Consider the following 12,347-nt stretch of genomic DNA (forward strand, 5'->3'; position numbering starts at 1 on the left):
TGTTAAAAAGCCATAAATCAGGTTTAGCTATAACTGTTGCACCAACCAATCAATAATTGCTTATTGCAATTTTTTTTACCAAAAATATTTAGAAGAATATTTATCGGCCTAAACTGAGGAAAAAAAATGTTTTTTTATATATTTTTTGGGGATATTTATTATATCAAAAAGTAAAAAATAATGCGTTTTTTTTTTTCAAAATTGTCGCTCTTTTTTTGTTTATAGCGCAAAAAATAAAAACCGCAGAGGTGATAAAATACCACCAAAAGAAAGCTCTATTTGCGGGGGAAAAAAGAACGTCAGTTTTGTTTGGGAGCCACGTCGCACGGCCGCGCAATTGTCAGTTAAATCGACGCAGTGCCGAATAGCAAAAGGTGCTCTGGTCTTAAACCAGCAAAATGGTCTGGGGCTTAAGTGGTTAAAGATGTTGAACCCCCTTTCAGAATGATTGATTTCAGAATGATTACCAGTACATGGATTCAAATCATTTTTTTTTATTAAAAAATTCTTTAAAAAATATGTTTTTAAAACCATAGAAAATTAGTTACAAACTCATATTCAAATCCAAAGCACCCCTGAAGATACAGATCCCTCCTTGTGTATGTATACAGTATAAATTGTATTGTTATTTGGTAACCACCATACACATATAAATCGTGTGATGTTTTATGTACAATTTATATGCGTATGGTGGTTACCAAATAACAATACAATTTATACTGTATACATACACAAGGAGGGATCTGTATCTTCAGGGGTGCTTTGGGTTTGAATATGAGTTTGTAACTATTTGCTATGGTTTTAACAAGGGATGTATATCCTCAATATGACACTTTTTTAAGCATTTTTTTATTTTAAAAAAAAGTTAATCCATGTACTGGTAATCATTCTGAAATGGGGGTTTAACACCTTTCAAGTGCCATCTGTTTATTTTTTTTTTATTTTTTTTTTTTTTAATAATTCTGTAAAAAAAATATATATATTTTAATCCATGACTGTGTCCTTCTTTTTGCAATTGCTGTCATTAGTTTCTATAGGAATGTGTTTAGTCTCCATCTAGCGGCCGTTTGTGGTAAGTGTCAGCACACTGTGGTGGATGGTATTATGTCTCCCTCTAGCGGCCGCTCATGGAGTGGCGTTGCTCCCTATCCCCCTCCCCCTGTCCTCCTGGTCCCTCCTCTATAGTGAGGCCTGCTCTCTGTGTCATGCTGATCAGGAAGCTGAGTGTGGTGTGTGCAGACTGCTGGAGGAATGGCCACGTTCTTCGGGGAGGTTGTGTCTGTGTTCAGCCGGGCAGTGGATGATGAGGAGGAAGAAGAAGAAGAACAGGATGAGGAGGACAGAGAGATCCGGAGAGAGCTGGAGAAGAAAAGGTCCCCCATATCACACTCATCTTCTATTACTGGGGGGGGTATACAAGGAATGACTTTCACATTTCCATGTAATGGGCTCTCCTATCCTGGGGAGGTTTGGGGATTATAATACATGGGAGGACCAAAACATCCTGACACATTCTATGGTTCTTGTACTCAATCTGCAGCTGGGGGGGAGGGGGCACATATGGCCCTTTGGCACCTATTGTGTGGCCCTCAGGGGCCCCTGCAGACAGTTGTCTTTATTATGGGGATTGAAGGACAAGATTCTTCATACTGACTTCTTGTAGGTGAATAATTATGGATCATTTCATTCATGGGGGAGATTTACTAAAACTGGAGAGTGCAAAATCCTGGTGCAGCTGTACAGCCAATCAGCTTCTAACTTCAGCTTGTTTAATTAAGCTTTGACAATAAAACCCAGAAGCTGATTGGTTTCTATGCAAAGCTGCACTCTCCAGTTTTATAAATCAACCCCCAACGTGTCGTCTCTTTTTCTGTGCTGTCTCTTTCCCATGTACTGTGATATGAGATGATGTAGGAACCGAAAATGTGAACGCTTTGATTTATAAAGGAGATCAGCGGAGCGTTCATCTCTAGCCGTCACACGTAATGTGTTTCCAGTCTTTAACTATCTCCTGAAGTCTCCAATAACTATACTATGTCTGTAGTCTCTGACCATCTCCTATATCACATCTGTAGTCTCTGACCGTCTCCTGTACTATATCTACATTATCTGACCATCTCCTGTAGTATGTCTGCAGTCTCTGATCGTCTCCCGCATCACGTCTGCGGACCGTCTCCCGCATCACGTCTGCGGACCGTCTCCCGCATCACGTCTGCGGTCCGTCTCCCGCATCACGTCTGCGGTCCGTCTCCCGCATCACGTCTGCGGTCCGTCTCCCGCATCACGTCTGCGGTCCGTCTCCCGCATCACGTCTGCGGTCCGTCTCCCGCATCACGTCTGCGGTCCGTCTCCCGCATCACGTCTGCGGTCCGTCTCCCGCATCACGTCTGCGGTCCGTCTCCCGCATCACGTCTGCGGTCCGTCTCCCGCATCACGTCTGCGGTCTCTGTCTGTCTCCCGCATCACGCCTGCGGTCTCTGTCTGTCTCCCGCATCACGCCTGCGGTCTCTGTCTGTCTCCCGCATCACGCCTGCGCTCTCTGTCTGCCTCCCGCATCACGCCTGCGGTCTCTGTCTGTCTCCCGCATCACGCCTGCGGTCTCTGTCTGCCTCCCGCATCACGCCTGCGCTCTCTGTCTGCCTCCCGCATCACGCCTGCGCTCTCTGTCTGCCTCCCGCATCACGCCTGCGCTCTCTGTCTGCCTCCCGCATCACGCCTGCGCTCTCTGTCTGCCTCCCGCACGAAACCTGAAAGCTGAAAATTGTGATGGCTGGGTAATACTGCTGTAATTTAATGTCTCTTCAATGGTTGTCATAGGATCCGTGTCGGTGTGATCCTCAGAGAGGCCTTATAGAACTCTTCTTGGGGATCCTGATCTAATCGTAGGAAAATATATTATACCAGGGAATGTGCCCTGCCATCTATTAAATGCTTCACTGCATCCTGAGTGTAGAGTCCATATAGGGGGCACATACACAGCACACTACAGGAGTCTGCAATTATAATTATAACCTCCTTTACACCCAACTACACCAACTATGACCGGTTATGTAAAGCAAACCCCACCACATGATAGGCAGTCTGTGTGTGTGCCACTACAGGTTGGGAAATGCCTCACTGCCTATGATTGGCGGTGGGCAGTGCTGACTTCCTAGCGGGGTCGATCCGAACATGCCTGAGCCCATCACTAGTCATCAGTTCAGAATTCATTGTGAACCATGGCTCTAGAATTCTCTGCAGCATGCTGGCAGGGGACAGGCTCCTCTACTCGGGCTGTGGCTGCTTTCTAAAGAAAACCAACTGTAAGACTTTGCACACCTTTTGCCTCTGGAATGTGTTTAGCCAAGGCTGAACGTTCCGTTAGGCTTGAACTTTTCCCAATTCTATCCAAAACTAGTAAAAGGTTTGGAATGGAGGTCTGTCGGGTTTCACCAGGACGTTTGCCATTTCCACTAATAATAATAATAATAATAATAATGACATTTTTTGCTGGATAATAAACAGTGACAGAATAGTGGGATATTCTGCATAGCTTTGATTTCTCACATCTCTATCCAGATATTTCTATAGAAAGTGTGTTACATTCTGCTCTTTTTCTTGCAGGGAGGTGACTCTGACCTGGAGCCCGGAGACCAGCGCCGCCATTGAGAATTCTCCTGACCACAGACTCAGCTGCTCCAGCCTCATCCTCGCTGTTGGTGACAATGCTACAGGTTGGTAATACGGCCATAAAAAACACAAGTATTCCTACAACTGCATTAAAAATAAACCCTGACCAATGTGGAATCTTTCCACCAAGACCCCTTATTCTTAACACCTTCCTGACCTCCCTGGTTTCCCTTTTAGACCAGCGGTCCCCAAACTGCGGCCCCGGGGCCGGATGTGGCCCCTTGCTTGCCTTTATCTGGCCCTTGGGGCAGTTTTCCTCCCACTGACACCAGCAATAGAGGCATAATTCTTGCCACTGACACCAACAGCGGAGTGCTATTCCTCTCACTGTCACCAATGATGGGGCACTAAAAATCCCCCAAAGATAGGACATTGTCTACTCTCACTGACACCATGACATTTTCTACCCCCACTGGCCACAGTCCAGCCCCCCCCTGCCGCCAACAATGGGGCACTATCCCTTCCCCCTGCCGCCAACAATGGGGCACTATCCCTTCCCCCTGCCGCCAACAATGGGGCACTATTCCTTCCCCCTGCCGCCAACAATGGGGCACTATTCCTTCCCCCTGCCGCCAACAATGGGGCACTATTCCTTCCCCCTGCCGCCAACAATGGGGCACTATTCCTTCCCCCTGCCGCCAACAATGGGGCACTATTCCTTCCCCCTGCCGCCAACAATGGGGCACTATTCCTTCCCCCTGCCGCCAACAATGGGGCACTATTCCTTCCCCCTGCCGCCAACAATGGGGCACTATTCCTTCCCCCTGCCGCCAACAATGGGGCACTATTCCTTCCCCCTGCCGCCAACAATGGGGCACTATTCCTTCCCCCTGCCGCCAACAATGGGGCACTATTCCTTCCCCCTGCCGCCAACAATGGGGCACTATTCCTTCCCCCTGCCGCCAACAATGGGGCACTATTCCTTCCCCCTGCCGCCAACAATGGGGCACTATTCCTTCCCCCTGCCGCCAACAATGGGGCACTATCCCTTCCCCCCTGCCGCCAACAATGGGGCACTATTCCTTCCCCCTACCACCAACTATTTATTTCCGTAATAACAGCGATTGGGCAATGTTTACTCCCATTAGGCATGGTCCGGCCCCCCTAAAGTCTGAAGAACAGTAAATTGGCCCTTTCTTTTGAAAGTTTGGAGACCCCTGCTTTAGAATGCCTGGGCGGGGGGTGATCGGCTCTCCTCTCACACTCTGTCATTGTGAGGCGAGGAGTGCCGATTACTGGCATCTCCGTGCTTACATGTGACCAGCTGTGATTGGACACAGCCGATCACATGGTTAAAGAGCCGCTGACATGGCTCTTTACACAGATCGGTGTCGCAACATGGTGCGGCTGCGATCTGCGTGCGGGAGCAGCCTTTCCGGGCCGCTGTCATATAACAGCTGCCCAGAACAAGAGCTGCACCGCCCAGCCGTCATTTGATGGTGGGAGGGCAGCTAGTAGGTAAAAGTGTTTGTACAACCATGTTTGTCTACAGGTAAGCCTATATTGAGGCTTACTTGTAGGTGCTGGAAATATCTCCTAAACCTCCATGGTCATCGGCGCATGCAAACTTTAGAACGGGCACATTGTGCTGTTTCTAAAGGGGGTCATGCCGAGACTGGTGGCTCCCGCACGCCAGTCACAGAGCTGGAGTTCGCAGCCCCGGAAGGAAGAGGGGTGAAGATGGAAGCTCCCTGCTAGTGGGAACAACGGAGACATCGCCGGCTTCGGTTTCAGGTAAGTGACACATAATGGGCTGCTATATGATGCACAGTAGCCCATTATGCTTTACCTTTGCAGGGAAATAAAGAGGAAGTAAAACGAACCAGGGTTTACTTCCTATGAACAATGAGTTTACTTCTTATGAGTCCGATCAGACATTTTCCGTCAGAATGTCCGACCGTGTGTACAAGGGCTTACAGTAAAGAACCCTCTACGTAGTTTAAGGTTAAACCTCTTTTCTTCTAATTTTAACGAGTCTTGTTAAACTCCCTTCTGCAAAAAAGTTTTATGCCCATTGTGGGGTCACCAGTATGGTATTTGTATATTGAAATCATATCCCCTCTCAAGCGTCTCTTCTTGGAGAGAATAAGTTCAGTGCTCACAACCTTTCCTCATAACTAATATCTTCCAGACCCTTTATTAGCTTTGTTGCCCTTCTTTGTACTCGCCCCATTTCCAATACATCCTTCCTGAGGACTGGTGCCCAGAACTGGACAGCATACTCCAGGTGCGGCTGGACCAGAGTCTTGTAGAGCGGGAGAATTATCGCTTTATCTCTGGAATTAATCCCCTTTTTAATGCCAATATTCTGTTTGCTTTGTTATGGCGTCTTAAAAACCCTAGTTCCCTGTGTGTATATATTTTTTGTCATTGTTTGGGGGATGTGGTGCCTAGATCCTCTGATAACCGGCTATAAAGAATCGTCAGGATCCAACACCCCTCTTTCACTCTCCCCAAGCATGATGGAAGGATAAAATGATGGCAATTTGCATCTAATAAAAGGACCCTCATTACTTCTGGTGTAATGAATTGAGAAGTGTTGTTTGGATGCACAGTAGTACATTTATATGTTTTCTGGTCTCTCTCCAGGGTTTTTGTCTTCTCATATCCTGAGCTCTGGAAGTTGGGAGGTATCTGGATCTATCACCTTATGGAATGAGAGATGTCGGGAGCAAGTACCCGGATCTGGCAGCACCCCATCTTCCTGCGTCTTCTACCGCTGTATCACAGACCCCACGGTGAGCCGCGACCGGGAGGGATGTATAGGGAAAGCGCCATATACATTCCGGGGTATTCAGTAAAGTAGACTGAACTCTAACTGCTATACACTGAGCTGGATTTTTAATGCCCCGACCTCCCCGCTCCCCTTCTAGCTGCAGCGGCATGGGGTGGACACATTGACCTTTCCTGGTGCCTTCCTCCACCCCCCCCCCCCATCAACATGCTAATGAACATTTATAAATTAAACCTTCTCTGTGTTTCTCTATGAAATTCAGAAGATCATGGCTTGTGGGTGGGGGTGGGGCAGGATGGGGTACATAACTTCCTGCAATCATCAGATCACCTTGCCTCACTACTCCTCTTGGAGTCCACGGCCCCAGATGTAAGCAGTGGGATGCCTCTTAGGGGGAGTTGTGCAAATATCAAAATACTATGCTGGATGACTGTCACACTGGAGGAGAGGAGGTTGCTATGAATTCACATGTGATGCTGAACCTCCATGATTGAAGAAACTGAAATCCAGTGAATGAAAGGGGCAGGCCAAGGATTGTCAGGCTGGGGAGAAATGGCTAGATGACACTGGACGTCTTCCAGCCAAGAAATGAGATGGGCTCTGCCTGACTTGCTGCAGCTTCTAATGCACACAATAGGAGGCTTAAAGTGTGCAGGGAGAGCAGACTAAGCGATTTCAGTAGAGGAGAGATGCCTGGACAACTGTGCAAGACTGAAGTTAAGACCGGAGGTCAGATTTAGGTGGCACCGGGTTGGGTTCAACCTTGCATACCTACATAGGTGCATAGAAGTTTGTCTTTCTACCTGTGCATACATTCTTACCCCTTTAGCTTTGCACATGTGTGCAGAAAAACCTGTAAGGCTAAACTCAGCTCACAGGCAGAGTTCCATTGGTCACAGAATGTATACACAGCACCAAAAAAATAAATGCTAAAGTGATGATTATCTTTGCAAAATTGGCCGGGGAGGGTCTATCTTGAAAATAAGACACAGTAATGAGTCATAACGGATAGCAGCCTCAGCCTAACTCCATTCAAGCCACGTCCCCTGGCATGTTTCACCCCAACCACAGGGCTTGGTTATGGAGGACCTACATGACGAAGCCCTGTGGTTGGGGCGAAACATGTCAGAAGAGGGGCTGTGGCCTGGATGGAGTTAAGCTAGGGCTGCTATTACTTATTACACGTTGGGTTTGTATGGTGTGCGGTGGCTGAGATTTTTCTCTATTTGTTCTGTGAATTACATTAGCCTTACCTGCACCCTCAGTGGAAGACACTGAATGGGGGATGTAGCTGATGCAGTGGAGACCCTAAAGTCAGTTTAGGTTCAGTGCAACAAGTCAGTCACTGTGTGTGTATGAATATCTGTTTGAGCTATTGAGCTCTGTATACAGCAGGGAGTACATGGAAACATACATGTGAAAAGGGGCCCAGCACTCCACCTGCTGGCTAAATCAGACCAAATCACAGTAATGGGCAATAAATATTTATCTGGGAAAATGTTTTTACTCTTTCGACTCTAGTCGTTATCATATATAAATAAAATCTGCACAAGACCTCTATACAGATCTTTAAACCTTGTGGCATGTGTAGCCATACTGGGCAAAATGGGCGAATCTCAACGTTTTTGCAACTAAATGATTGAAAATGGGCAGAGAATGGATCAGAACCAACAAATAAATTTTTAGTGGGTGTTCACTCCACCAGGAAATGTTGGTGGGTGACCGTTCAATGATAGCAATAAAATGGCCAAATGTATAATCAGCATTGGGGTAAGGCAGACCATAGACCAATGACCCGTTATTGGTGTCAGAAGGAGAAATGGTGCCCCATTGTTGGTATCAGATGGCAGAATAGTGTCTTGTATCAGTGGGAGAAATAGGGCCGTATAAAGGCAAACAAAGGACCGCGTCTGGCCCTAGGGCCACATTTTGGAAACCATTGCCATAGACCAAACTAATTTCTTTCCTGCAACCATTGGGTTGCAGGAAATAAATTTGCTTTATTCCCCCATCCCCCCCCCCCCCCCATCAATATTGTATTCTTCCGATTGGGGGGGGGGGGGGAGCCGTCCTCACTATGAGAAGACTAATCACTGCTAAATAATTGCATGTAGAATCTGACAGGCTGGTTGTATACAAGTTGATCGATCAACTTGGGTATGTTTATCCTGCCCATACAAGGTTTGAATGCACTGTAATCTATGGGCTGATTCTGGATGTGATCGGTGTTCTGTGCTGTGTTCCAGGTGATGCTGTGTCAGTGCGCCTGTTACGTGGCGGAAGACCAGCAGTTCCAGTGGTGTGAGAAGGTGAGTGATCATCTGTTCCCTGTTCCTAGTTACAAAAGGGAGATCATAGTAGGCTTTTCCAAAGAACTCCAAGGAGATGTGTACAACTGTAAAAAAATATATATATATTATATTTAATAATAAAAAAAATATATATATATATATATATATATATATATATATATATATATATATATATATATATATATATATATATATATATATATATATTACTATATTGCCAAAAGTATTGGGACACGCCTCCAAATCATTGGACAACTTGTTCCAATCACCTTCATGCCCACAGTTATGTAAAATCGAGCACCTAGGCATGCAGACTGCTTCTACAAACATTTGTGAAAGAGTGGGTCACTCTGAGGAGCTCCGTGAACTCAAGCGTGGTACCGTTATAGATTGCCATCTGCACAATAAATCCATCCGTGAAATTTCCGTACTAAATATTCCACGGTCAACTGTTAGTGGTTTTATAACGAAAGCGGGAGCACCTGGGAACCACAGCCATGAAGGGGTGTAGGCCACGTAAGAAAATGACAAACAAGACCTCAAAACTTTGTGTGGCCTTCAGATTAGCACAACAACAATGTGTAGAGAACTTCATGGAATGGGATTTCCATGGCCGAGCAGCTAAATCCAAGCCTTACATCACCAAGTGCAATGCAAAGCGTTGAATGCAAGGGTGGGGTGTAAAGCGGTGGTTCTCAACCCTGTCCTCAAGTAGTCCCAACAGGCCATGTTTGCAGGTTTTCCTTTATCTTGCACAGGTGCTTTAAATCAGAATCAATGGCTTGGTATTTTGGATAGCTATGTTATCTAAGCCCTTGTACACACGGTCGGACATTCCGACAACCAAATCCGTCGAATTTTGTCCGAAACTGGTGTTGCATACACACGGTCGGACAAAGTTGTTGGGAAATCCGATAGTTCGGAACGTGATGACGTTATTTCGTTACGACGGGACTATGTTCAGGCTAGTAGCCAATAGCTTTGGTCTAGGTATTTGATCTGAGCATGCGTGGCACTTTGTCCGATCGGAATTCTCTACAAATGATCGGACAAAATTCGATCGGATCATGTTGTCGGATAAATTTTATAGCCCAGCTCTAAAACTTTGTCGGTTGGATATTCCGACGGAAACAGTCCGATGGAACCCACACATGGTCGGATTATCCGACAACACGGTCCGATCTGACATTTTCCGTCAGAATGTCCGACCGTGTGTACAAGGGCTAAGAGAAATTCCCAAAACATGGCCTGTTGGGGGTACTTGAGGACAGGGTTGAGAACCACTGGTGTGAAGCCTGACGCCACAGTGGAGATGTGTTCTCTGGAGTGACAAATTTCACTTCTTTGTCTGGCAATCCGATGGACGTTTTCTGGGTTTGGTGGTTGCCAGGAGAACGGTACTTGCCTGACTGCATTGTGCCAAGTGTAAAGTTTGGGGGTGTAGAGTTGGTTTTCAGGGGTTGGGTTTGGCCCCTTAGTTCCAGTAAAGGGAACTCTTAAGGCATCAGCATACAAAGACATTTTGGACAATTTCATGCTCCCAACTTTGTGGGAATAGTTTGGGGATGACCCCTTCCTGTTCCAACATGACTGCACACCAGTGCACAAAGCAAGGTCCATAAAGACATGGATGAGCGAGTTTGGGGTGGAGGAACTTGAATGGCCTGCACAGAGTCCTAACCTCAAGCCGATAGAACACCTTTGGGATGAATTAGAGCAGAGACTGCAAGCCAGGCCTTCTCGTCTGACCTCACCAATGAGCCTCTGAAAGAATTGGTCAAACCTTCCCATAGACACACTCCTAAACCTTGTGGATGGCCTTCCCAGAAGAGTTGAAGCTCTTATAGCTGCAAAGGGTGGGCCAACTCAATATTGAACCCTCCGGACTAAGACTGGGATAACATTAAAGTTCATGTGCATGTAAAGGCAGGCGTCCCAATACTTTTGGCAAAATATTGTATATGTGGCTAAATTCATGAAGCCCACACAGCAAGATAAAGTCTTATACAAGCTATAGAAAATCGGATGTCCTTGTCATAGATTGAAAACGAGAATGCCAAAAATAGTAGGAAAATTCTCGAAAAACAGAACAACTTCCCATGTACATGTGTCTTGTCTATGGCCCAACTTTTGATTCTGATCACGCACAGACTTTCATTTTGATTTTATTAGGATGAATACTGTTCTAATTAAACGGAAGTGGAACATTATGATGGCTAACCAAAATATATCCCTTTTTGGAATTTTTCATCTGAACAGTCCACATCGGCTCTCGAAAGCAGTGTGCTAACGAACAGAAAATCGAATGATCGTTCCAAATATTTTGGTTTTTCTAATAGTGTGTACTAGGCTTAAAGTGCTTGTAAACCTCAGACATGAAATATGAACAAATCATATCCCTCTATAGTGTGTACTTGTCTCAATCCAGAGCACGAAGTGCCATTTCTGTCCACTGCCTCCTTCCTCTGCTGTCAGCCTGAATCACTTTTTGACAAGTTTTCCTGACACCAAGAGAAAAATGGTGACAGGGGAGGGACCTCCAGCTGATTGACAGACCCAGCTCTGTCCCTGTGTGCTGTGTGAAGGGGGGTGTGTCCCCTCCAATCAGCTCTTAGAGCTCTCTTCACTGATGTAACTTCAGCTCTCTGATGTTACCCCCCCATGCTTTTCAGAGCTAAGAGATCCTGTGTAAATTCTGCACTGTGAATGGCTGTAGTGGAAAGACGACTGTAGATAAACCGGTAAAACTTGTGTAGAAGGATTTGTTTCATCTCTGTGTATCACCTGAAGCCAGTCACTTTATTAGGTATATGTAAGGATTACAAATACTTTAAGTAGCCTTTTAATTAAAAAAAAGTGAGTGTTATTTTTAGTTGGGTCCAATGAAATCTGAACATTACAGTCACTTGTCTGAAGATAGAGAGCCCCGGGTTGGTGTATATCTTTTCCCCCTGTTCTTACACACAGGTGAATGCACGAGTTGATCCCGCTCGCATGAACGTCGGATCATGGGCAGTAGGCCACCTGTGTAAATCTGAAGTGGTAACCTGTAAGGCTCCATTCACACCTATGCCATTTGCTTTTGAGTGTTTCTGCAGTGCGTTTTATTGTGCTTTCCGCAGTTTTTTTTTTTTTGTAACATTGATTTGCGTTTCACATTATTTTTCATCCTTTTTTTTTTTTTTTGGCAAATTTTTTGTAGGGCAGATTAAAAAAATGCAAACCGCTAATCACGGCAAAAATTTGCAGGTTAAAACACACTGCGTGCTTTTCTGCAGCTTCTACATTAAAGTCTATCGAACCAAAAACAGAAGAAAAAAAAAACGTTTTGCTTTTAAAAAATTTCCATGACCCTTTCCAAAAAATGCAGAGGCACAAAAATGCATTGATGTGTACATGTAGCATATGCAGATGTGCGTACTCGGCTTCCGGGGATTATACCGGGATGATGCCCGCACCTGCAGGCATCATCCTGGTCCCGTTTTTTACAGCGGGCGATTGGCTATCCAAAAGCTGCTCGGCTGTTATGCCGGGGGAGCGGGAGGGGACGTTGTCCCCCCCCCCCCCCCCTCCCGCTGCCTCCCGCCGCTGTTACCGGTGCTCCTGCTCAATCGGGAGCACTGATTCACGAT

At 46.0% G+C, this 12,347-nt stretch overlaps 1 protein-coding gene across 1 annotated transcript in view; it reads left to right on the plus strand.

Annotated features, from left to right (window-relative positions):
- The first annotated feature begins 1,173 nt into the window (after positions 1–1,173).
- PSMG1 (proteasome assembly chaperone 1) overlaps positions 1,174–12,347 on the plus strand; it is a 28,940-nt gene continuing 17,766 nt past the window's right edge. The window contains exons 1-4 of the mRNA XM_077479892.1: positions 1,174–1,373; positions 3,604–3,713; positions 6,259–6,407; positions 8,650–8,712. Coding sequence (XP_077336018.1) covers positions 1,252–1,373; positions 3,604–3,713; positions 6,259–6,407; positions 8,650–8,712 — 444 coding nt within the window. The 5' untranslated portion in view covers positions 1,174–1,251. The remainder of the gene's footprint in view (positions 1,374–3,603; positions 3,714–6,258; positions 6,408–8,649; positions 8,713–12,347) is intronic.

The sequence above is a fragment of the Lithobates pipiens genome, unplaced genomic scaffold (genome assembly GCF_037356315.1).
Source record: "Lithobates pipiens isolate NorthernLeopardFrog02 unplaced genomic scaffold, aLitPip1_a1.2 Scaffold_16, whole genome shotgun sequence".
In the NCBI taxonomy this organism is placed as follows: domain Eukaryota; kingdom Metazoa; phylum Chordata; class Amphibia; order Anura; family Ranidae; genus Lithobates; species Lithobates pipiens.